General features: G+C 41.6%; 1 protein-coding gene across 1 annotated transcript in view; it reads left to right on the top strand.

Annotated features, from left to right (window-relative positions):
- Nucleotides 1-584: 584 nt before the first annotated feature.
- LOC124038034 (cAMP-specific 3',5'-cyclic phosphodiesterase 4B-like) overlaps nucleotides 585-27,685 on the top strand; it is a 240,049-nt gene continuing 212,948 nt past the window's right edge. The window contains exon 1 of the mRNA XM_046353406.1: nucleotides 585-670. Within this exon, the coding sequence (XP_046209362.1) occupies nucleotides 629-670 (42 nt within the window). The 5' untranslated portion in view covers nucleotides 585-628. The remainder of the gene's footprint in view (nucleotides 671-27,685) is intronic.

A 27,685-nucleotide genomic window follows, 5' to 3' on the forward strand; every position in this document is an offset into this window, starting at 1 on the left:
GAGAATGGCGAACTCTCGAGAGCCCTTTGATCTCCACAGAGTTAGTCAAATCTGCTTTTAGTTTTAGTTTTTTTTTGCACCTTACTTGTGGAATACATTTCCAAGCCTCTACAATGGAATGAATTGGCACTTCTAGTGCAATTCAAACGGCTTATTGGGTACCCTTTTTACTGAAGAATGTGAATGTTTGTTTTCTATGATTGGGTTTTGTTTTTAAATGTATGGATGTGTGTTATGGATGTGTATATTGGTGTGTTATGGATGTGTATATTGGTGTGTTATGGATGTGTATATTGGTGTGTTATGGATGTGTATATTGGTGTGTTATGGATGTGTATATTGGTGTGTTATGGATGTGTATGCAGATCTCATCTGAGAAAGAGACCTTGTTCTCAGTATGACTCCGTCAACATAAATAAAATGTTAAATAAAACATCTATAATGGAAACCGTCTTGTCTTTCATTTGACTGTATATTTTATATCGGACACTAAACACCTACATGTGTCGCATGTATGCTCGTGTTCCTCTTTGCAATCTACAACAGTAACGCGTGTGTGTGTGCTGTTCCAGGTGTGTATGTGAAGCTGGCTTGCTGTGGAACTGAGCAAGGAATACTCCACGGGAAGATGAGGAAAAGCAGAAGTGTGCTGACAGTGTCTCCCAATGATGTAAGTAACGTTTATACAGCGTTGAAGTAGTGTTCCAAGACCCCTCCCCCCCCTTCCCAGATTAGCTAAGGATAAGTTCCTCACATAATTTCAAAAAGCTAAAGCACAGAAGAGACAGTGGGGGGAGAAAGGGAAAGGGACGTTTTAGAGAAGAATAATACCACATCAATAGTCCCCAGTGAGTGAGTGGTAAAAATCAGGCCTCTGATCAAACCTACTAATAGCTCAGTGAAGCGGGTCAAGAGCCTCGAGTTCCTTGGTGTCCACATCACTAAGGATGCTATTTACAAAACACATCTCTGCTAAAACATTTTTTAATGCATCCAGAGCTCCAGTCAAAGCACATGTTTTTCTGTAAAGATGCAAATGTAGGCCAGTCTTTGCTAAAAGTATTTTATTTAACAGAAAAAAGAAAGTTGCACATAGCTTGCCTGCCCTGTTTGTTATGGATGATAGATGCGGCGAGTGCAGATTGGGTCATCAGCGGCAGTCCCTCGCAGTCCAGACCCAACGTGGTGGTAGTGTTGGTCTGTGATCCACTCCAAACTGTCAATGCATAAATTCTTAATGAAAATTGTCGATTTTGCAAGGTGGGTACTTTACCGGCTTCATTCCTGATGAGAAAACTTACTGGAACAAGTTAGCTAGCTAGCTTATATTAACCAGTAATATGAAATACGTGTAAACTTCTTAAAACATTAGCTGTCACCATGAGGCTTGATAGGGGGTAAAGGCAATTTCTATGGGTTAAGGCATCCACATGCTTCCCAGTCTAAACAGTTCGGTGGAGTTTGTGCATATATTTTTGATGTTTTTGTTCTACACACTTGTCAGTGATTGGTCAACAGTAGGGATTCAATAAAGTCTCGTCATTCAACGAGAAACAACTTGTTTTCATTGTCAAACTTAATGACAGATTTGAGTTCTTAGGTTAATTCTTACTATTTTGAGGAAGTGTATACTGGCTATGGTGTCTAAATATGGACAAAAAGTACTATTGCTGCTTTATTTTCTTTGTTTTCAAGCAAATGTCTTTTAGGGGAGTATGCAGGCACGCTAGGCACCAGCCGAACTGAAGCATGCTGACGCCTTTATCAGGACTGTTATGTTAGGCCACTCAGGCTTGCTGGCAGGGATAGATCCTCTCCACTGTCAGATTACTTAAACACACACACACACACACACACACACACACACACACACACACACACACACACACACACACACACACACACACACACACACACACACACACACACACACACACACACACACACACACACACACACACACACACACACACACACACACACACACACACACACACACACACACACACACATTGGGGTGGAAAGAACAATGTTTGGGTGTGTGGCTTGTTATTGGATTCCAACCCAAAAAGGCCTGTGGTGTTGATGGTATCCTAAATGAAATAATCAAACATACAGACCACAAATTCCGATTGGCTATACTTAACTTAAAAACATCTTAATCAATATTTGGAACCATGGACTGATCCCCCCCCCCCCAATCCACAAAAGTGGAGACAAATTTGACCCCAATAATTACTGTGGAATCTGCAGCAACAGCAAGCTCAGTAAAATCATCTGCAGTATCAAATCCCAAATCAAATTGTATTGGTCACATACACATATTTAGCAGATGTCATTACGGGTGTAGTGAAATGTTGGTTCCTGGCTCCAACAGAGCAGTAGTATCCAACAATTCACAATAGTACACACAAATCTAAAGTAAAAGAATAGCATTAAGAAATATATAAATATTAGATCAAACAGTGTCAGAGATTAATAAAAAATGATGTAAACATTATTAAAGTGACTAGTGTTACATTATTAAACGTGGCCAGTGATTCCAAGTCTATGTATATAGAGCAGCATCCTCTAAGGTGCAGGGTTGTGTAACAGGGTGGACGCCGGCTAGTGATGGCTATTTAAGTCTGATGGCCTTGAGATAGCTGTTTCAGTCTCTCGGATTCAGTCTCTCGGTCCCAGCTTTGATGCACCTGTACTGACCTCGCCTTCTGGATGATAGTGTGGTGAACAGGCAGTGGCTCAGGTGGTTGTTGTTCTTGTTTATCTTTTTGGCCTTCCTGTGACATCAAGGGCTGTAGGTGTCCTGGAGGGCAGGTAGTTTGCCCTTGGTGATGCGTTGTGCAGACCGCACCACCCTCTGGGAGCCCTGCGGTTGCAGGCGGTGCAGTTGCCGTACCAGGTGGTGATACAGCCTGACAGGATGCTCTCAATTATGCATCTGTAAAACTGTGTTTTTTGGGGCCTAGCTAAGTTTCTTCAGCCTCCTGAGGTTGAACAGGCGCTCTTGTGCCTTCTTCACCACACTGTGTGGGTGGACCATTTCAGATCGTCAGTGATGTGTACGCCGAGGAACTTGAAGCTTTCCAGAGGGGCGTGCTCCCTCTGCTGTTTCCTGAAGTCCACGATCAGCACCTTTGTTTTGTTGATGTTGAATGAGAGGTTATTTTCCTGGCACCACTCTCCCAGGGCCCTCACCGCCTCCCTGTAGGCTCTCTCGTGATTGTTAGTAATCAGGCCTACTACTGTTGTGTCATCTGCAAACTTGATGATTGAGTTGGAGGCGTGCATGACCACGCAGTCATGGGTGAACAGGGAGTACAGGAGGGGGCTGAGTATGCACACTTGTGGGGCCCGTGTTGAGGATCAGCGAAGTGGAGGTGTTGTTTCCTAGCTTCACTAGCTTGGGGCGACCCGTCAGGAAGTCCAGGACCTATTTGCAGAGGGCGGGGTTTTGACCCAGGACCCGAGTTTAATGATGAGCTTCAAGGGTACTATGTTGTTGAATGCTGAGCTATAGTCAATGAACTGCGTTCTGACGTTGGTATTCCTCTTGTCCAGATGGGATAGGGCAGTGGGCCGTGCGATAATGATTGCATCGTCTGTGGATCTATTGGGGAGGTAAGCTAAATTAATCGGTTTAGGGTGTCAGGTAAGGGTGTTAACTAGCTTTTCAAAGCACTTCATGACAGAAGTGGGTGCTATGGGGCGATAGTCATTAGTTCAGCGATAGTTCAGTTACCTTTGCCTTCTTGGGTACAGGAACAACAGTGGACATCTTGAAGCAAGTGGAGACAGACTGGGATAGAGAGAGATTGAACATGTCCATAAACACCCCAGACAGCTGGTCTGCGCGTGCTCTGAGGACTAGGCTACCTGCCGCCCCAACCTTGCCATGATTTAATGTGGTTGTTCGCTCTTTCAGTTTTGCACGAATGCTGCCATTTATCCACGGTTTCTGGTTTGGGTTTTAAGTCCCATTGGGTAGGACATCTCCTATACACTTCCTGATGAACTCAGTCACCGTATCTGTGTATTCATCGATGTTATTCTCAGAGGCTACCCGGAACATATCCCAATCCACGTGATCAAAACAACCTTTCTGATTGGTCAGTCCAGCATTGAATAGACCTCAGCACGGGTACTTCCTGGTTGAGATTCTGCCTATAGGAAAGGAGGACCAAAATTGATCAGATTTGCCAGAGGGAGGGCCTTGTATGCATTTTGAAAAGTTGAGTAACAGTGGTCCAATGTTTTTCCAGAGCGGGTACTATAGTCGATGTGTTGGTAGAACTTCAGTAGCGTTTTCCGTTTTCCTCAAATTTGCCTTGTTAAAATGTCCCATCTACAATGAATGTGGCCTCAGGATATGTGGTTTACAGTTTGCATAAAGTCCAGTGTAGTTCGAGGGCTGTCGTGGTATCGACTTGAGGGGGAATATACATGGCTGTGACTATAAACGAATATAAATGGGAGGTAATACTGTCAGCATTTGATTGTGAGGTATTCTAGGTCAGGTGAACAAAAGGACGAGTTTCTGCATGTTATCATAATCACACCATGAGTAGTTAATCATGAAACATACACCCCTACCTTTCTTCTTCCCGGAGAGTTCTTTATTCCTGTCTGCGCGATGTACTGAGAACCCAACCGGCTGTATGAACCGGGACAGTATATCCCGAGAGAGTCATGTTTCTATGAAACAGAGTATGTCTCTCTGGAAGGAGATCCTCGCCCTGAACTCATCTACTTTATTGTCCAGAGACTGAACATTAGCGAGTAATATACTCAGAAGCAGTGGATGGTGTGCACGTCTCATGTTGGATTAGAAGTCCACTCCGAATTTCCTGTTCTCCACCGGCTGTGTTTAGCAGCAGCCTCTGGAATAAGTTCAATTTCCCTTTGGGGGTACGAACAAAGGATTCAATTTGTGATTGGTGAGTAACCCCTGCCCTGATATCCCAAAGTTATTTCCGGCTGTATGTAATAAAATGCAAATTAATTACTTAAATCATACAATGTGATTTTCTGGATTTTTGTTTTAGATTCCATCTCACAGTTGAAGTGTACCAATGATAAAAATGACAGACCTCTACATGCTTTGTAAGTAGGAAAACCTGCAAAATCGGCAGTGTATCAAATACTTGTTCTCCCCACTGTATATATTTTTTTAAATACTGCAAAGTTGCTTAGGAGCTGGAAGCAGAACTGACATTTGTTGTGACAGCAACAGTAGACTCCATTTCCGCAGTGAAAACAATGTCCTGAGCAAACATCAAACTAGCTTCTACCAAAATACCGTATGACAGACCACATATACACCCTGCACACCTGTATTGACAAAGAAAACCCGTTTTGTTGATTTCAAAAAAAGCTTTTGGACTCAATTTGGCACGAGGGTCTGCTATACAAATTCATGGAAAATGGTGTGCAATTAACACCGATTTCTTTCCTCAGGGTCATGGGGTGAGACAGGGATGCAGCTTGAGCATATACAGTAATCAATTAATTGGCACTAGAATAATCTACAGCATCCGGCCTCACACTACTGGACTCGGAAATCAAATGTCTGTTTGCAGATGATCTGGTGTTTTTGTCCCCAACCAAGGAGAGCATACAGCAGCACCTAGATCTTCTGCACAGATTCTGTCAGCCTTGGGCCCTGAATCTCAGTGAGACAAAAATAATGGTGTTCCAAAAAAGGTCCAGTAGCCAGGACAACTACAAATTCTATCTAGACGCCGTTGCCCTAGAGCTGTAGTTTCCAAACTTTTTAATAGTCCCATACCCCCATAAACGTAACTGACATACCATGAGCTATGCCAGGCCCGCCACGTCTGTTGACTCATCCAGCTGTAATGCATAGAATTCACTGGCTTGTATGCGAAGCAGTAATTGTTTCAAAACGCCTCCTGCCATGTCACTGATGTGTCGTGAAACAGTGTTGTTTGATGAAGACGTTGTCTGTATAGTTTTTGTCCTTTTACCCCAGCATTGTCCCAGCAATAACCACGGCAGCAGGAAGAATTAAGTCCTCCACAATAGTATGGGGCTTGCCTGTTCTAGCCACTCGGTAGCTCACCATATAAGACACTTCTAACCCCTTCTTATTAAATGGTATCGTATCTGTTGCTTTTATACACGTCTTACTACTCTAAAGTAATCTTCATTCTCGCTCAAAAGACTTGTGGCTTATTTTTCAAATTGTCATGTTTTGTTTCTAAGATTTCTGCGCAAGAGAGAAGGTTTCCCACGAGAGAGTAACGGTTAATGTGATTGGATGTTAATTATTTGACTAGGCTACCTGTATTTGACATTGTGCTGTTATTTCACTGAACACTAGATGGTTTAAATGTTATTTTTGGCAGCAACGAGGCTACTTAAGCGAGAGAAAAAATCTCACCCAAATGTTGGAAAAAACCTGTTGGAAAGTAGAAAATGTACTGTTTGAAAATGTAATTTATTTTTAATGATAATCACATTTTTATTTGGCCTCCAACAGCATTACTGCCCTAGAGCACACAAAGAGCTATACCTACCAGACTAAACCCAATTGCAGAATTCTGCAAAAATATATACTTTGTGTACAACGCAAAATCCCAAACAATGCATGCAGAATTAGAAATAGACCTGCTGGTTATCAAAAATCCAGAAAAGAGATGTTCAATTCTACAACCTCCTGAAAGGAAGTGATGCCCACACATTCCATCACGAAGCCCTCACTTACAGAGAGATGAACCTAGAGACGAGTCCTCGGAGTGCAACATTCACTCTTAAATTCGAATAGGTTTTTGTTGATGTTTTGTGTCTTCTCACTTTTGTTTGTTTATTTCACTTGCTTTAGCACTGTAGACATGTTTCCCATGCCAAATAAAGCCTCTTTGAATTGAATGGAAGTGCAGAACCACAGCTGCAGGCTAGCGAGAGATGGCCTGATTAAATAACAAACTGTTACAGCCAGGCTCACTGATGACCAATCAGCCAGTGAGCTCAGGGCTTAGTAGTGTGTCTGTGTTTAAATGTGAGTATATAGTGATTGCATGCGTAATGTGTGTGGGTGTGTCGGCATGAGTGTGCCTGGCGATGGTTGTGGAAGTGGGCTTAGATTGCTCTGTGTGTGTCAGAGGCGTCACTGGGAAGGAACACTATCCATTTAAATCTAATAGTCAGGATGGAAAACCGTGAGGTGGGTCACTGCACACAGCCTTCAAGCTGCGCTAACCTACCTCATCTATTCCGACCAGGCATACGCAATCTAATAGTCAGGATGGAAAACAGTGAGGTGGGTCACTGCACACAGCCTTCAAGCTGCACTAACATACCTCATCTATTCCGACCAGGCATACGCAATTGTTGCAATATCACGCTCTCTGTAGCCAGATACACTCTGCCTCTCGCTGTCCTTGAATGACTCCCTGTTTGAGAAGTAAGGATGTCCTATTATCCTATCCGGTGCTATCTGGGGATAGTTTGCAGTAAGTGTGCTACTGCTTCTGTTTTTAAGTCTCTGTAGGTCCCTCCACCCTCCCATCACCCAGCTGTATAACCCATATTAGTGTAGTCTGTTAGAGCAGCAGGTCAAACACAGATGTTCAGTCTCCAATTAGCAGATTTGGAAGCCGAGTGAGAAAGAAACTCCCCAGTGCCAGACCAGCCAGCCATCACAGGGCGTTACGTTACAACCTTATTCAAGGGCACAATGGCCACAAAAGGCCTGGATTTTTTAGGGTGGATTAGGATCCCACGAAGGGGATGCCGCCGTGAAATTCAGGGCATTAAAAAGTGCTTGTCAAATTGTGAATGCAAGACTGATGAAGTGTGTACTGCCTGCGCAAAAAAAAAACACAATTTGTAAAAAGTCAAGGGGTCTGAATACTTTTCGATTGCACTGTAAAAGGGTCAGAGGATGTGATCTGATGTCCGTTGCTATAGCAACCCCAACATTTGTTGCTGTGCCGATCAATGTTGGGATAGGTTTTTCTTTTATTTCCGTTTAAATACATTTATTGAATACACACACACAAGAATGGTGTATAGGTATTTTGTAAAAAAGACAAGTATGCAATTCTTATCTAAACATAAAACAGGCAGAAACAAAAAGACCCAGAGTTCTAGGTAGAAAGTAAATCATACAAATTAAGACACACAGAACAAGTAAACAGAAGGAGGGACGATGTCACGTCACACAAAAATGACACACCAATAACCATACGAGTTAGAGCATAGGGCAAAGCAGTGGAGTAGTGTACCCTGCGCAGCATGACATTTATCACATAGAGGATGGGATACGTTTTGTAGGGTATTGCAACAGGTGTCCTGTATTCAATTGAACTGATATGTAGGGGGTTCACTCCTTGCTGTTACCTTGAAACTATATCATATTGGACAGCAATGTTCCTGGTCTGGAGGTATGATAGAAACACATGCTTTTGAGACTGCCATTTGACATTATTAAATTGTATTCCCTGTTACAGCTCTGCTCTTTTTCATTTGACTTGGCATCAACGACAACAGCTCCATCTTTAGATTCCATTACAGGGGGATTATGACTGTTCCCTGACAACACCTCTCCTCTTGTCAGACACTGCTGTAGTATTACAGACCAGCTCTTCAGGCTATGCTATAGTATTACAGACCAGGGGCCGGATTTACAAAACAATACTTACGAATAAACTTAAACTGCTTAAGGAAAAAAAATGAGAACTTCATAAGATAGTTCACAATTCCTCAAAATGTTCTTAGTAACTACATAAATATCTTTAAGAACTTCTTTAAGAACTTCGTAAATCTTGACATTAGTGATGTGCTTGAAACCAATAAGTAATGCCTGTAACAGGGATGATAGGATTTTGTTACTTTTCACACATTATAGCCATCGGACTAGCTATATCAAAACCAAACATGGATAACCAAGGAAAGCGCAATACAAACGTCAGCGAACAGCTTGAAGTGATGGAGTTAGGTAAGTTAGGTAGCTACGTTAGCTAGCTAATGCGTAACGACATTATAGCCAACGACGTTAACCAAGTTCTTCTTTGCAAATTAACAAGATATCACTAGCTATTTAACACTTCTATAATATTGTTAAATACTAGCTAGCTAGATAATGCATGTTTAATTTGTTTTCTTCCGGCATTTAAATATTCGGTAGCCAACTGTGTCTGGGGCGCAAGAAAATGTTCATGGTTACAAAAGCATTCGTTTGTCTCAAGACAAGGGTTTAGCTGTCCTAAAGTTAGGATTTCTTCTTGTAAATGTACTTAACACATCATTTTCAAGAATCCCATTTCTTACCTTTTTTCTTTGGAAGAAACATAGGGAAATTAAGAACGTAATTAAATTAAGAACATTTCCAATAACTTTGAGGAATAGCAACTTTGCTTAACTTTCTTCATAAGTCTATAGTTAAGGGAAAAAAAGGCAGTTAAGAAATCTCTTCTTAAACTCTACAGGATCGGTCTTAAGGTTTTGTGAATTCAGCCCCAGCTCTTTAGGCTCTGCTGTAGTATTACATACTAGCTCTTCAGGCTGAAGCACTACAGACAGGCTCCTCTCATCCTTAGCATTCATCAGAGGTGTTATGGGATAACAGTGTAGTGATCTTTAAAACAGGATATGCTACAGGAGTAGTTCTCCTTTGATCACATGAAATCTGATATCAAATGATTTTCTTCTAGATTTGGAGAAGCCTGATTTCCCCTCTGACCACCTGCATCCTGTGCGTGAGTGTGTAACGTCTTCAAATAAATATTTCAAACTGTGATATCTAGTCTTGTTTTAGACCTTGGTGACTGCGGTTCAAATCTTTAAAAAAAAAGGACTGTATCATGTCATCACAGTCTCAAGTGTGACTTCATAGTATATTTTGCTGCCAGTCTCCTCCCATTGGCTCTCGAAAACATTAACGCATGGTGAAAAATCAAGACACTCCATCGATTGTGGCTGGGCTAACAGTGCCAGATGTGTAGATCTAGTTCTGCTAGCAGACAGGCATAAAAGACAGACAAACACATCTAGCTCTCACACCTAGTTCTCGCACCTCGCTGCCAACCTCATCTCCCATTTATACAAATTGCGAGCTCAGAACGCTTTCAGGAAGGTAAAATGGAATTCAATCACAAGTGTGAAGCGTAATTGAATGGATCCCAGCCTGAAGGTAATGAAATTCTGCTATCCACTCCAGAATGTCTCCAGGAGCCACTTTACACCGAAACCAGCCGTTACATCTACCTTAACTGTATTATATTCCCTCATAGGCTGCTTTGAATGGTGGTGGAGTGAAGATCAATATACAGTATAATAAATATAAAAGCATTTTTCTGAGTATTTGATCACAAAAGTTTACCTAATGGGTGTTACTTATGTGTTTTATAAGTATATTTCTTTACAACAAAAATGTAACAGAAAGTCTAATTTAGTCAGGAACCATAAACTGGTATTGACTGTGACCAATATACTGTACGGTCAGTCAATACCAGTTTACTCAGTTTTCTTAAAACACCTTCTGCCAATGTCATCACCATCATATTAAACATTCAACTTTAAAAAAGCTGATTGACAAACAAAATGGGGTTTGGATTATTTGCTTTCTCCGTCTATAGGATTGGTACTACCACATTTAACAATCTTTAATTTAATTCCTTAATTCAATAAATATGATCCTGCACTGGCTGTCCTTGTATACATGCATGGAGCCTACCGTCAACAATGCAATTTCTTGTTGAAATTAGTGGTTGGCCACAGGTCTTTTACACTTGAAGACGAAGTGTGATATTTAATGTGTAAAAAATGTTTAAGAAATATATTTACATTGTGGTGGTAATGACGGTTTGGTGGTGATGACAGGTTTATGGTAAATTGCATTGGCTGTTAAAAATAAGTGGGTAGAATGGGATAATTACAATATCATTGATTGCTATAAAAACATTAAAATATAATTTATTAAGCAGTATTGAGCAGCGGTTTGCTAAGGAAATACTCTATTATGGAACTGCTAGCCAAGCATGATCACACAGTCAAAAGAAAAATGACAAAGAAATGCATGGGCATAGTACACAAAACAAAATGATTGATTGCCTGGCTGAAATGGTCCGCACCTCAATAATTAGTGAAGTGGCACAAAGTGAGGCTTCCAGCATTTATGGTCTATGAGACAAAAGACATTAGTGAGAAGGAACAGATGTCCTTTGTAATTTGATACTTTTACAATGGGTCAATATACCTGGATGCTGCAGCACTTTCACAGACAAGTGTACAAATACTATCGAAGTATGGCCCTGACTACAGAAACCACCTAGTAGGGCAAGAAATGGTGCCTCTTTCATGAGTGGAAAGAACACAGGTGTGCAAGCATGCATTAAATCACAGGCCCCATTAGCTTTTTATGTTCACTGCAATGCACATTGCTTACATTTAGTATGAGTTGACAGTATGAAATGCATCCCTGAAGCCCATTGTTCCTTTTCTCTTTTGCAGAAACTGTACGTCTTTGTGTCAGGGTCATATGTGCACCAAAGGTGGCTAGAGGTACAGAGGGAGATGTTTCAGGGGCCCCCGAGAGAGTTACAAAGGCTGACAGACACGGTGGGCATGTAGGTACAATGCTTGCAAGACAGTGAGGGACAGACTGCCAGGAAATCCTATGTCCACTGAAAGAAATATCTGAAGAGAGAAATGGTGACAGAGCTGTAGAGGCAAGAGGTCTATTAGCCCAAATAGATCTAAAGTTCTTTGGCATCGATCAGATATTTTACAGTCCCCACAACTCAATTTGGGCATGGCTGTTACCGTTGATGCATTCAACAGTGAGGGAGGGCTCTCTTTAATGAGTTTTGGGGCAATACTGTGACCCTTGCTGAGCAATGCAACATCGGTGATGCACCTCCAGGCCGTCAGGTCACGCCAAGCTCTAGGCTTTGAAGGGTATTACATTTCCACTCCCAATAGTTCAAAGACAGGTCAACCACAGCTAAGGAGACATTTCAGGCAGGATAATTCATTCATTCCAATTGTTGATGTGCTTCTGAGGTGAAGAGGAGATTTTCTCAAAGAAAAGTGTGGCATAGTGCAAGGGACACAAGCCTTGAAACCCTGCAGTCCCACAGTTTGTGAGAAAAATGTAGTATTTCCATCTTGCCTCACAATACAACTGCAGCACTGAGGATCTAGAATATGAGAGCCATCAGCTGAAGCGAATTCTTGATAGGAAACAAACTAGTGGCTTGGAAACACCAACCAGTTTAATAGAGCTCACAGTCTTCCTTGAGCCATATAGGGAGGTGTTCCACGAGATGTTTAAACTTTTGCAAAATTGCACTTTGCATTACCTGTGAGCACTGCAGCATGTGAGCGCAGTTTCTGTGCTAAAGTTAAGACTGTCTTGAGAAATACATTGAGCAATTTGTGGGTGTTAAGTGTAGAGTCAAGGACTAGGGCCATAAATCTTGATTTTGTGGACGTGTTTGCCAAAAGACACAGCAACAAGCGAATAAAGCTGTATTGAAGATAATGTAGCCCATTAAAGCAGGGATGTGAATAGGCTATAGTAAATTGTACAGTGTCCATGATAATGCTTTTTTGTTGTGTTTTTTATTTTTATTTGGACATACACTACTGTTCAAAAGTTTAGGGTCAAGTAGAAATGTCCTTGTTTTTGAAAGAAAAGCAAACCAGTGTCAATTTAAAATAACATCAAATTGATCAAAAATACAGTGTAGACATTGTTAATGTTGTAAATTACTATTGTAGATTGAAACGGCTGATTTATGAAAAAAAAGTAATTTCCAACATTAACAATGTCTACACTGTATTTCTGATCAATTATGTTATTTCAAATTGACACTTTCTTTTGTGTGTGGTGTTTTTAAACTTGAGTTTTGTTCCCAGTAAATGTGTTGTTCCTTGCAATCAATATACAGCTTTAATTTGAAGGCGTACATTTGTCTTAAGGAAAATGACAACTGGCCTATTTGAAGAACAAAACAGATACATAACACATTAACAGGACTGTTGTGAAACTCCATGTTAACTGTACCGTTAGTCTATGCACGTAAGATAATTACTAACACTGACTGTAAAATAAGAAACCCATGTATATCAGTATGCGATTCCTTAACTCTCATATTGACATAGTATGTAAGGCTAGTTGAAGACTACAACAGCATAATAGGATTCCTGAAAATCAGTTATGGCTTTTGGTTTGGGTGTGCCATCAAGATGTTCAGTGACCCCTGAGCTGTCATAATCGTTTGTTTTGAAATAAAGTATTGGCCTCCCAATTGAAATGCCCAGATCAGTCTCAATTTCTTTCTCTGCCTCGTTCTGGCCATCACTCCCTCGGTGGTGAGAGGAGAGCTCAGGTCATAATTACCTCTGCTGTTGTGGTTGGCATAGACGCAGTAGCAGGGGGTTAGGGACGGGGTAGGGTGGGCAGGGTGCCAGCTGAGAACAATGCCCTCTGATATCCTGCGGTGTTTGGTAATGACCCTGAAGCTCAGTGTGTTCACACAGTTAAACGGTTGGAGACACCTACTCATTCCAGGGTTTTTGTTTTTACTATTTTCTACATTGCAGAATAATAGTGAAGACATCACAACTATGAAATAACACATGGAATCATGTTGTAAAAATATTTTATATTTGAGATTCTTCAAAGTAGCCACCCTTTGCCCTGATCACAGCTTTGCACACTCTTGGCATTCTCAACCAGCTTCATGAGGTAGTCACCTGGAATACATTTCAATTAACAGGTGTGCTTTGTTAAAAAGTTAATTTGTGGAATTTATTTCCTTCTTAATGCGTTTGAGCTAATCAGTTGTGTTGTGACAAGGTATGGCTGGTAAACAGAAAATAGCCCATTTTGGTAAAAGACCAAGTCCATATTATGGCAAGAACAGCTCAAAAAATCAAAAGAGAAGTCCATCATTACTTTAAGACAGTCAGTCAATCCGGATCATTAAGAACTATAAAGCACTGCTGAAGAAACTGGCTCTCATGAGGACCACCAGAGGACAGAAAGACCCAGAGTTACTTCTGCTGCAGAGGATAAGTAGCAGACACATCTTAACAGCAACTGTTCAGAGGAGACTGCGTGAAGTATCATTTGTTTTTCAACAGGACAATGACCCAACAAATCAAATCAAATCAAATCAAATCTTATTTGTCACCAAGATGGTTAGCAGATGTTAATCAGATGACCTCCAAATGCTTGTGCTTCTAGTTCCGACAATGAGAGTTTGATAACCAACAAGTAATCTAAAACAATTCCAAAACTACTGTCTTATACACAGTGTAAGGGGATCAAGAACTTTTGTACAAAGATATTGAATGAGTGATGGTACAGAGCAGCATACAGTAGATGGTATCAAGTACAGTATATACATATGAGATGAGTGTGTAGACAAAGTAAACAAAGTTAGTTAAAGTGGCTAGTTTTTTTGTGTTAATAATGATTCCAGTCGATGATTTCAGAGTACAGTTATATACATTTTCATATAATGAATAATGCCATTTAGTAACATTATATCCAAACTCTGCATTGTTTAAAGTGTATGATATATTTACATCATTTCCATCAAGGTTCCCATTATTAAAATGGCTGGAGTTGGGTCAGTGTCAATGACAAAGTGAGGTTGGCAGCAGCCACTCAGAGTTAGTGGTGGCTGTTTAACAGTCTGATGGCACAGATCTAGGGAAGAAGCTGTTTTTCAGTCTTGAAGGTCCCCTTTGAACCTGTACTGACCTCCATCATTCTGGATGATAAACAGGCAGTGGTTTGGTTGAACCTTGATGATCTTTATGGCCTTCCTGTAACAAACTGGTGTAGGTGTCCTGGAGGGCAGGTAGTTTGCCCCGGTGATGCGTTGTGCAGTCCTCACTACCCTCTGGAGAGCCTTACGGTTGAGGGCGGAGCAGTTGCCGTACCAGGCGGTGATACAGCCCGCCAGGATGCTCAGAAGGATTGTGCATCTGTAGAAGCACTCCACCAATCAGTGCCTTTTGGTGACAAGCCAGAATTTCTTCAGCCTCCTGAGGCTTGAGATTGCCAAAAGGCTAAAAACTCAACTATGGCAAACAAGATTTTCAGTCTGAGTGGAAACCAGTTTGTCTGTGATGTGAATGCCAAAGGAATCTGGAGGAAACTAGCACCATCCCACTACTGTTCCATCATGTGATGGGGATGTTTTTCTGCGGCAGAGACTGAAGTCCACAATCATCTCCTTAGTTTTGTTGAGAGATCGTTGAGTGTGAGGTTATTTTCCTGACACCACACTCCGGGGGCCCTCACCTCCTCCCTGTAGGACGTCTGACGTTGTTGGTAATCAAGCCTACCACTGTTGTGTCGTCCGCAAACTTGATGATTGAGTTGGGGCGTGCGTGGCCACGCAGTCGTGGGTGAACAGGGAGTACAGGAGAGGGCTCAGAACGCACCCTCAATGTGGGGCCCCCGTGTTGAGGATCAGCGGGGAGGAGATGTTGTTTAACCCCTCACCACCTGGGGGGCGGCCCGTCAGTGGTCCAGACCCAGTTGGACTAGTAACCGGACCCAGGGTCTCGAGTTCAAACCCCGAGCTGACACTATGGTACAAATCTGTAATTCTGCCCGATGAACAGGCAGTTCTCCATAGGTATTCCCTTGTCCAGGTGGGTTGAAAATAAGAATGTGGTTCTTAACTGACTTGGACCTGGTTTTAAAAAGGTAAGCAAATTAAAATAAAGGGTCTCTGGGTGGACCTGAAAATGGTCCTTGACTCCCCATTCAAATGACACTTCATGATGAACGGAAGGAGTTCAAACGGGCTTTAGGCTGTTTAAAAGCTCAGTTACCTTAAAAGCTTTCTTGGGAACAGGAACAATGGTGGCCCTCTTGAAGCATGTGGGAACAGCAGACTGGTATAGGGATTGATTGAATATTCCGTAAACACACCGGCCAGCTGGTCTGCGCATGCTTGAGGGCGCGGCTGGGGATGTCTGGGCCTGCAGCCTTGCGATTAAATATAACTGTCTTACTCACCTTGGCTGCAGTGAAGGAGATATATGTTTCAAATCATTTGTCTTGTCAGTGTTTGTATTGTCCTCAAAGCGGTAATATAAAAGTTATTTAGTCTGCCTGGGAGCAAGACATTTGGTCCGTGACACACCTCCAGGCTCCTAAAACTATTTGACCAAGATGGAAAGTCGGGAGTGCTGCAGATCAGATCCCTCCCAATGGCCCGGGACTCAACCCAATTGAGATGGTTTGGGATGAGTTGGACCCACAGAAAGAAAAAGCAGCCAAAAAGTTTCAATATGTGGGAACTCCTTCAAGACATTTTTTGTATATATAGCTATTAAAAATAAACATTCCAGGTGAACCTGTCTAAGAATGGCAGGAGATTGCAAATCTGTCAAGGCAAATGTGGATTTGAAGAATCTAAAATACAATGATTTGTTTAACACATTTTTTTTGGTTAATACTATTTTTCTATAATATATATGCCATTTAGCAGAGCAATTATCCAAACTCTGGAATGAGATTGTTAATCAGCCTTTGACTGTCCACCTGTCCATGTTGTTCCACAGCACCAGTGTATTGTGGGAGCATAAAAACCAAACCATGAGGTCAAGAAATGGTCAAAAGTAGAGCTTTGATTAACAGGATTGTCCGAGGCATGGAGATCTAGGGAATACCCCCTTACCAAAACATTTCAGCAGCATTGAAGTTGTCCCCAAGAACACAAGCATCTCCATCATTCTTAAATGGAATTATTTTGGAACCAAACAAGACCCTTCTTAGAAGCTGGTGACCGGCCAAACTGAGCAATCTGGGAGCAAGGGCCTTGGTCAGGGGGTGACCCCAGAACCCACTGCTCACTCTGGCAGAGCTCCAGAGTTCCTCTGTGGAGATGGGAGAATAATAATAATAATATATGCCATTTGCAGCACTCCACCAATCAAGCCTTTATGGTAGAGTGGGCAGATGGATGCCAGAACCTCAGTTTAAAAGGCACATGACCATAACAAGATTGACCAAAAGGCACATAAAAACATCAACTATGGCAAACAAGATTTTCTGGTCTGATGAAAACAAGATTGAACAACATTCGACCATGAAAGCCATAACAACATCTAGAGGAAACCATTGGCACCATCCCTAAGGTAAAGTATTAGCAGCATCAACATTAGGGGATGTTTTTCAGTGGCAGAGACTGGGAGACAATTCAAGATCAGGGAAAAATGAACGTAAGAAAAGTACAGCAGAGATCTTTGATGAAAGAGCATTGGACCATTATACATGGGCAAAGGTTCACCTTCCAACAGGACAATGACCATAAGCACACAGCCAAGACAACTCAGAGTGGCATAACGGGACAAGTCTCAATGTCCTTGAGTGGACCAGCCAGAGCCCGGACTTTAACCCTATCGAATATCTGGGGCGGCAACATTAGCCTAGTGGTTAGAGTGTTGGACTAGTAACCTGGAACATTGAGTTCAAACCCCGATTGACAAGGTACAAATTGTCATTCTGCCCCTGAACAGGCAGTTAACCATTCCCAGGACCATTGAAAATAAGAATTGTTCTTAACTGACTTGCCTGGTTTTAAAAAGGTAAAATTAAAATAAAAAATTCTGACCATAGACCTAAAAATAGCTGTCCAACAACATTCCCCATTCAACATGACTGAGCTTGAAGAGAACAATGGGAGAATCTCTTCAAATTAGAGCTTTAGGCTGTTATAAAACATTAGTCCTAGTTAAAAACAAGTTATCATCCAATAACAACATTTCCAATATCCTTGCGCACATGGACATTCTTTAAAAAGATAATATGATTGTCTTATTTTCAACATAAGCCATTAAATATAACTGGCTATACTTGTTTCACCATAATGAGATATAAGTTTCAAAGACCATTAGATCATAACAACATTAGACCATAACAACATTCTATTTGTCTTAATATTAGTTTGTAAACTCACCATTTAAAATAATATAATGATTGAGTGTCCATAATAGCATTAGACCATTAGACCATTTGCAATTGCCATTTGACCATAACAACTATTCCACCATCCTAAACCACTCCACATCCCAAGTCATCCCAGTGACATTAGAGACATAACCCCATCCCTCCCATGGCCCGGGATTAGACCATTAGAAAATTGCACTGTGCCACCCACAGAACAGAATTAGATCATTAGACCATAAAACATTTAAAACCATAACCTCAATTTGCATTTATATACAATATTAGCTATTAAAAATATAAAAAAAGTCCTGCTTATCTTAATTTCCATAATTAACAAACAATATTCATAATGATGTAGGCAGATCATGCAAAGGATTGATAACTCTAACCAAGTTTACCATTACAAAATTACATTTTTGGCAAGCAATTATTTTAGCTAACTATTGTTAATCAGCCTATATTATCCCTAATATCTTTGCTCCCTAGCACCAGTTGTGGGATGCATACACAAACTCAACCATTCCTCCACAGAAATGGTCAAAAATTAGACCATTTGATTAACCATTGACCAGGTTAGATCATGGAGACAAGATTACCCCCTAACACCCTGAAATAACAACACACGTCCCATTGTTACCATTTTTAACAAGCATCTCCGACCAGTCACACCATTAGATTTTGAGCCACCAAGGTCACAAGCCCATCGCTGAATGTAGATGTGTGACCCGGGTTACTGCAGCCAGTTTGACCACTGCCACAACATTGGGGGACCATAACAACATCCCCACCATTAGGTACAATTCAAAGTCCTCATTTCCTTGTTTATTGTCCTCTGTCAGGCGGCTTTCTGTGTAGGACCAACACTGCCAGGCAGGCTTTGAATCTTGAGGGGCGGTGCTGCTTTAGTAGGCCTCTGACCACATTCATCTTTCTGATTTGGCTGCGTATAGACTACTTATGGTAGACCCATGAAACAGATAAGGACTTCTCCTTAATGTATGGGTTGCTCAGTTTGGTGTCTAGGGTTTAGGGACCATTCCATCACGATTGGACAATAAATAAATAATTTACTTTCAATGATATCCAATATCTGCACAAAATGGAAAGCTCTCAAAACCCCTAAACACAAACGGGCTCTGTGATTTAGAACGTCAATCCTTTTTCACTCACTTAAATCGACACTTTTCCAAACACAAAAACATACCCCACCTGCCATCACAATATATCTGCACATACTGTGCTTTCTATGTTCTGTGTTTTATCTCTACCATTTTCATTGAGTACTTGTGTTCCGGGTCCTTATATTTGATGTTTTATTCAGCCAATATAAATGGAAACTAATTATTTTCCAACAGATTTTCCCAATCTAGAATGGTATAGTGTAGCAAAAAAAATAGAAAAACAATAAAATACAATTCTTAAAGAAATAAACTCCAATCCCTACCATGGCTAGTATTGGGTGTTCCATTACTCGACTCCTCTATGGTAACTAATATTTAGAATAGCCATGGAGTAGTCTTTTACCCAGGCCTTTAACCATTATTTTATCTTTAAAGAAAGCAAATTTGGCAACGATTGGGTGCTCATCTCTGTTGGAAACGGTGTACACGTTCGAGTAGGATTTGGGTGGCAGCTTCGCGCTGTAAGGAGGAATCCTCAGGAACTTTCTTTCTTGGAAACCAGGAAGTACCAGATTCTCTCATAGATCTAGTCTGAATGTCAAGGCTTCTCTCAGAAAGATGTTCTCCTTTTTAAGTTCATTAACGGCCGTTTCAATCTGATTGACTGTCCCTTTTAGCTTGTTTCTCTATTGGTTGCAGCTTTTTCCGTCACTCGCCTTGAGCTCCGTTATAATCTTTACGGACTAATTCAAGTATGCTCAGTGTGTCATGTATCTATTTTAACCGCTCGGTTTCCACTCATACCATCCCCAGGGGGTGAAAAGCTTAAGTCGTCTGTGTCCGTCGAGGAGTCACGCTTTCTTTTTGGAGATTGGTTCTCCTTGTTTACTCTGTCATATTTGGGTGTCGCTTGTTTTTGTGATATTTGTAAGTGCTGGATCGGAGGAATGGTGTCAAATACATGGTTTCCATTTCATTTGCTCTATTTAAGCCATTATTATGACCCGTCCTCCCCTCAGCAGCCCCCACTGGTGTGTTAATTACCAAGACAGATGAGTGTTGGCAGGGTAGAGCAGCTGTGTGCAGACTGACAGTGTGTGTGACTAATGAGTGCCTCAGTAGCCTCTCTCTCTCTCTCTCTCTCTCTCTCTCTCTCTCTCTCTCTCTCTCTCTCTCTCTCTCTCTCTCTCTCTCTCAATTTCAATTCTTTATTTGCATGGGAGACATATGTTTACATTGTCAAAGCTCCCTTTCTCTGGAGGACAAAGACTAATTGACTCTACTGTGCTGTGGAGACCTCTGGTCATCTAAGGCCAGAGACAGGAGGGAGGGAGGAGAGAAGGGAGAGAGGACATGCATTGACATGGCTCTCCTCCCCCAAGAGAGAAAGAGAGTAATTTAAGGTTAAAGTAACTGTCCAGTGACAAATCACACGTTTGGAAGTTAATATTCTGTTAACCCAAATGTTGTTGACTATATGCCCACACCATTCAACACTAAGACACTTTAAAAGGTTATCTTACTAAAACTAGTGTCATCTTAGAAGTCAGGTGCAAGACCTTCCTAGATTTGGGATAACCTTAAAACTATATATTAATGCTGAATATTTATATTAAACCACAAAAATGAACCCAATGAACTCCATTTCCTGATGAGTCATCCACTTTGAGCTACTTTGCAATGACTTAGTCTTCAGTCTCATTCATTTACCCTTTTCAAGCGGAGACAAAGGCCCACAGCTTGGTGGACTTTCACGCCAAACTGTCATTATTTAATTAATAATAAGAGCTTAATTTCATGTTGATTCACAGGCTAGTTTGCCCTTGTTCCTGTTATGGACAAGTTTAGCAAAGCCTTACCAAGAATCACAGTCCCTAGACAGACCTTGTAAAGAATTGAGTCCTTAAGCTGCAGTGAACCAGTGGTTTTTGCCAATTGGATGTACTCATATGGCCGTTTACAATCACACCTAATATGTACAAAAATTATAAATGAACTGCAAGTCAATTTCCTTGAGTGCAGTGTGTCTGACATACATAAGGGTAGGTCATATTGCCTTTAGGGTTATTCTCATGTGCCTGTCCAGTCCTTTGTTATACACCGACTGTATAAAACATTAGGAACACCTTCCTAATATTGAGGTGCACCCCATTTCACAGTCAGAACAGCCTCAATTCGTTGGGGCATGGACTCTAAAAGGTGTCGAAAGTCCAGCAGCATTGCAGTTCTTGCCACACTCATACAGGTGCACCTGGAACCTACTAACATACCCAACATTCAAAAGGCACATTTCTAGGAACTCCAACTGCTTTGCCATTAGGAATGTTCTCACATTGTTCCGGGAACTTGAAGAAACAGCGTTCTTCCGTGGGAGTTTTAGTACTTCAGCGTAACACCTTCCTAATATTGAGGTGCACCCCATTTCACATTGTTCCGAGAACTTGAAGAAACAACGTTCTTCCGTGGGAGTTTTAGTACTTCAGTAACACCTTCCTAATATCAGGTGCACCCCATTTCACATTGTTCCGAGAACTTGAAGAAACAACGTTCTTCCTTCAGCGTAACACCTTCCTAATATTGAGGTGCACCCCATTTCACATTGTTCCGGGAACTTGAAGAAACAGCGTTCTTCCGTGGGAGTTTTAGTACTTCAGCGTAACACCTTCCTAATATTGAGGTGCACCCCATTTCACATTGTTCCGAGAACTTGAAGAAACAACGTTCTTCCGTGGGAGTTTTAGTACTTCAGCGTAACACCTTCCTAATATTGAGGTGCACCCCATTTCACATTGTTCCGGGTACTTGAAGAAACAGCGTTCTTCCGTGGGAGTTTTAGTACTTCAGCGTAACACCCTCCTAATATTGAGGTGCACCCCATTTCACATTGTTCCGAGAACTTTAAGAAACAACGTTCTTCTGTGGGAGTTTTAGTACTTCAGCATAACGTTACCGACAGGTTTCCTTATGGTTCTATTTAGTCATGTTCTGAAATTGTTCATGTAGTATCTGTGATCTACATCTGTTGATATTAGTTACTAAGCAGTAATGTATTACTACAGCTAATAGGAAATGCACATGCACACTATTGTGCTGGGGGCTGTTAGAGCACAAGAGGTTTGAACTAAACGAAACTAACTGTACTCCAGTTTCCTGCCTGGTCATTTCTCCACAACACAAATATTACAGAGGTGATTAAGCTTCTTAAACGGACATTGCTTGCAGGGAAGAATGTTGCGTGAGTAATGAAACTCAAAATAATTATGTAAATCGTCAGTTTTTTTGCCAGTAGAAAAGGCTAAGCATGGCTAGCAGGTGCAGTGTTCAGGAGCTGCCAAGTAGCAAGTCTATTGGAGTCCAGAATAGTGACACTGCCCTCTAGTGGTTAAATAAAAAAACGAATTGAAAATTGGCGATCTCAATGGAGAAATATTGTTTAAAAAAAGAAAAGAAACGTAACAGTGTGTACATTATTACCAATGAGTGCAGTGAATGAAGTCATTGCAGAAACCTCTGAAATGAAGTGAAGAATTAGATGTAAATTCAGAAGATTAAGGAAAACAAGGAATGAGGAAACTGAAGAATTAACTGTGAAAATGGCAACCATTGGTCGAGTACCAGAGTTTGAGGCTACAAAAGAAGATTGAGTCCTATTTAGAGCATTGGCTGACTGCAAATGAAATCAAAGATGAAAAGAAAGCAGACGTATTTCTCAGTGTTTTGGGTCCAACTGAGTATGATTTGCTGAAAGGTCTCATTGAACCAATGAAAGCAGTGGAGTTGAACTATGCAGAACTGACTGAAACTCTTTCAAGGCATTTCAAGCCCAAGCCAACTCACAGCTGAACGTTTCAGATTTTTACCAACATCAGAGTCAAGGGGAAACTGTGGCTGACTACATCCTTGCTTTGAAAGGGCTGGCAAGTACATGTGAGTTTGCACGATTTCGTGATGATGCTCTTCGAGACATGTTTGTATGTGGTCTCACAGGTGAAGCAGATAACAGAAGGCTTCTGTCAGAGAAAGACCTGACCTTTATGAAAGCCTGTGATATCGCACTTGGACTCGAGCCCACAGAGATACTAATGAGCTATCGGGACATGCAGAACGTCAGAAAGGTGATCACAAGGTCAGTGATGCACGTGGTGAAAAAGGCTCAAAAGTCACACTTTTCTCAGTCCCGTCCTCAAGGTTACACAAGAATATAGCAGCTCACATCAAAGGTCTAAGCCAAGTTGCTACATATGTGGGGGAGATAATCAGCACAGTGAATATCGATTTGAAAATGAAAAGTGCCACAATTGTGGAAAGTTTGGACATCTACAGAGAGTGCGTAAAGCTCCAAAACGCACGGCAAGAGCGCACAAAGTGTCAGACGCAGCACAAGAAGAGGAAGGTACAACTGAAACAGTATTGGAACTGCTCAACAACAAAAAGATGGAATCTCTCAGCATGGAGTTAGCGGGACAATGAGTGGAAATGCAGCTGACAACGGAGCGTCTGTATCACTTCTTCCAGAAAGACTCTACAAAGAAAAACTGAAAGAGTGCCCTCTTCAGCCAGCGTCCATCCACCTCTCTTCACACACTGGTGACACTATTCCTGTGTTAGGGCAGATCCAGCTACCAGTCCGGTATGAGGGGAAGGAGTGGACGATACCGCTTGTCATTGTTAAAGGAGAAAAATCAGCCTTGCTAGGCAGAAACTGGCTACAAAACATCAAGTTGAACTGGGGAGAAATCGTCAGTCAGAAATGACAAACCAGTGAGTCGGGCTACACTCACATGCTGAAGAAGCACAAATAACTTTTCTAAGATGTCTTGTATTTCGCCGTAGCCTTCACAGCAAAAGTCAGAGTGCAAGAAGCCTATCTTTCACAAACCACATCCAGTTCCCTATGCTCTTAAGGAAGCAGTAGAGAAGGAACTGGACCGCCTACAGAAGAATAACATCACGAAAGTAGCGAGGAGCGACTGGGGCACTCCGATCATTATAGTGCTAAAGACAGACAAGACCGTCAGAATGTGCGGAGACTACAAGGTCACAGTAAATCGCTGCATACTACCAGAGGAATATCCACTACCAAACGCTGAAGATCTGTTTGCCACTCTAGCTGGTGGGAAGGTTTTTAGCGAGTTGGACCTTGCATTCGCTTATCAGCAACTGAAGCTGGATCCGGAGTCAGAACAGTATCTGACCATCAATACACACAAGGGGCTATTCAGATTCAATCGCTTGGCGTAAGGATTCTCGACAGCTCCAGCAATATTCCAACACACAATGGATCAGATCTTGGACGGTATAGACAATGTTGTGTGCTTCATTCATCCAAACATTGGAGAGAACCTTGCTCCTGAACTATTACGGAAAGTTTGTGGCAAACTTGTCCACATTGTTGCATCCGCTTCACCAACTGCTGCAGGCCGATACAAAGTGTAATTAGTCCCCACAATGCGAAGAAGCATTCAAGACTTGCAAACAGTGCAAGTGGCTTGCCCACTATAACACAGAGATGAATCTGAGACTCGTGTGTGATGCATCTCCATACGGAGGAGGAGCCGTCATCTCACATGTTCTACCGTCAGGTGAAGAACACCCTATTGCATTTGCATCACGGACAGTCACCAAGTGAGAAAAATTATGCTCAAATTGAGAAGGAAGCCCTGGGCATAATATTCAGAGTGAAGAAGTTTCACAAATACCTCTACGGAAGGAAGTTCCAACTGCTGACAGATTACAAGCCTCTGTTGGCCATCCTTGGACCAAAATCAACCATGCCACTAACCCTTGTTGCACTTCGAATGCAACGTTGGGCTCTGATATTGCAGTCTTCCAGATCTCTCTCATCGACGAACAGCCCATATCTGCATCAGACATAGCAGAGGAAACAAGGAAAGACCCAGTGCTTTCCAAAGCTTTGGACTTAACATTAGCCGGTTGGTCGACCTTCGTAAATGACGATAACCTTCGTCCATACATTGACAAGAAAGACCAGTTGTCCACTGATCAAGGATGTGTTCTGTGGGGACATCCAGGTATCACTCGAATGAAAGAACTTGCCCGCAGTTATCTGTGGTGGCCTGGACTGGATCAGGACATTCAACAGCATGTGGGCCACTGCTCACTGTTACTAAGCATTAATGTATTACGGCAGTGTTACGTTACTATACCTAATAGGAAATGCACATGCGCACTATTGTGCCGGGGGCTGTAGAGCACGAGAGGTTTGGACTAAACTAACTGTACTCCCGTCTCCTGCTTGGTCATTTCTCCACAACACAAATATTACAGTTCAGAGAATGTTAAAACATTCCGTAAAAAAACACAATAATATTTTTTGTATGGTTCAGAGAACGTTCTAAGAAAGTTATTTAAAAACATACATCCCACTCTGAGCATAAATAAAACTGGCTGTGTTTCAGACTCATAAAACACATCTGCCTCCACTTACCCTTGCCTTATGCCCTTGGGGGAATCTGCGCGGCCATCTTTGTCATGGGTCCAAATGATTAAGCAAGGGAAGTTGGCAACGTAAGCCCTCGTATTTGATCGAGTTTGCGAGTGTACAATTATGTTCACTCCAGGCCTGAAATGCTGCAGAATTCAAATCACAATGATTGTACATCCTCTAAGAAAAGTCAGCCAAAACCTACATTAATATGGAGATCAACATACAAGTGTAAGGAAAAAAAGTAAATAAGTTAGAAATTGTGCTACTAATGCACATGACAGCTTAAACACTTATCATAAAAGTAATAATGTTTTTGTTTGGAAACATTTCCCTTATACATTGTAATTTTTGATTTACCTGATATAGTAGGATGGCTAACATTCGATGTCTGCGGATTCGTTGTCTTCTAGCCAAGATATGAAATGCAATCATAATTGACTGTAGCACATATAAGGCTCACACACAACAGTTCCATGATGAGTGAAAACACAATTGTGGGATGAACCCGTGACAGAAGATCATAGGTTTGAATCTCACAGATGCCTTTCCACAATAAATAAGGAATGTGTTTTCATGATTAATGCCTAAGCAAGTTCATTTCTGTTCTCATGTAACGGATGTGAAACGGCTAGCTTAGTTAGCGGTGTGCGCTAAATAGCGTTTCAATTGGTTACGTCACTTGCTCTGAGACCTTGAAGTAGTAGTTCCCCTTACTCTGCAAGGGCTGCGGCTTTTGTGGAGCGATGGGTAACGGTGCTTTGTGGGTGACTGTTGTCGATGTGTGCAGAGGGTCCCTGGTTCGCGCCCGGGTATGGGCGAGGGGACGGTTTAAAATTATACTGTTACACTCAGAAGGTTAATAAAACCTCCCAAGAAAACTTTCGGGGAACCATAGTAATGTAACGTCATTCTTCGTTTGTCGAAAGAGAGTCGGACCGAAATGCAGCGTGGTTGTTACTCATGATCTTTAATGAAGGAAAACGGAACGATACATGAAATAACTATTACAAAATACAAAAACAACAAACAGAACGTGAAATCTAATTACAGCCTATCTGGTGAAACTACACAGAGACAGGAACAATCACCCACGAAATACCAAGCGAAACCAGGCTACCTAAATACGGTTCCCAATCAGAGACAACGAGAATCACCTGACTCTGATTGAGAACCGCCTCAGGCAGCCAAGCCCATACAACACCCCTACTCAGCCGCAATCCCAATAATACAAAAACCCCAATACGAAATACAACAACATAAACCCATGTCACACCCTGGCCTGACCAAATATATAACGAAAACACAAAATACTAAGACCAAGGAGTGACAAGTAAACTGTTCTCAGAATCTCCCTGCAACCTAAAAATGGACGTTCCCAGAACAGGCGTAATATACACTTCGGTTCTCAGAAGTTTTAAAAACCTTTCAGTTTACCAGTCAGGAAACTTATGGCTTCGTTCCCAGAACCAATGGGAAACCAAAAATGTACTTTCCCATTCCCACAACTTCCAGGAAACCAAATGTGCTAGCTGGGATGTGTTTGTTTTTCACTGGAATAGGTGGAATGGTATCAAATACATCAAACACTTGGTTTGTATGTGTTTGATGTCCTTCCATTTTCTATGTTCCGGCCATTATTATGAGCCATTCTCCCCTCAGCAGCTTCCTGTGGTTGCTGTAGACAGAGTGATGGGCAGAGTGGGTGAACGAGCACAGCTGCCCACATACAGTACTGTGGCTTCGTTCCCTCCCTCCTACCTGCTGCCACTGCATAAGCCTCACATCTACTGAGATATAACTAGAGACAATCTGTTCTTTCTCTCTCTCTCTAATTCCTTTCCAGTTTCCACAGACAGGGGAATAATCAAATTTATTTGCAAGCCTGTAGCAAGGTCAGAGATGCTGCTCCGCTCTGTTTCCTCGAGCCAGGGCTGCACTGTAAAACTTTTTTTCCTGTACATTTACAGTATTATATTGGCAGTAGAGTTGCCAACTAAATACTGTAATTTGTCTTTACAGCAGGGTTGCTGTAAAATGTTTTACAGTAAGAATAATTATACTGTAAATGAACCTACTGTATTCATTACATTAGCACAGCTGTATTATATAATTACAGTAATTTGTTGTCAACTCTGCTGCCAGTATAATAGTGTAAATGTACAGTAGAGC

Source organism: Oncorhynchus gorbuscha, linkage group LG06 (genome assembly GCF_021184085.1).
Source record: "Oncorhynchus gorbuscha isolate QuinsamMale2020 ecotype Even-year linkage group LG06, OgorEven_v1.0, whole genome shotgun sequence".
NCBI lineage: Eukaryota > Metazoa > Chordata > Actinopteri > Salmoniformes > Salmonidae > Oncorhynchus > Oncorhynchus gorbuscha.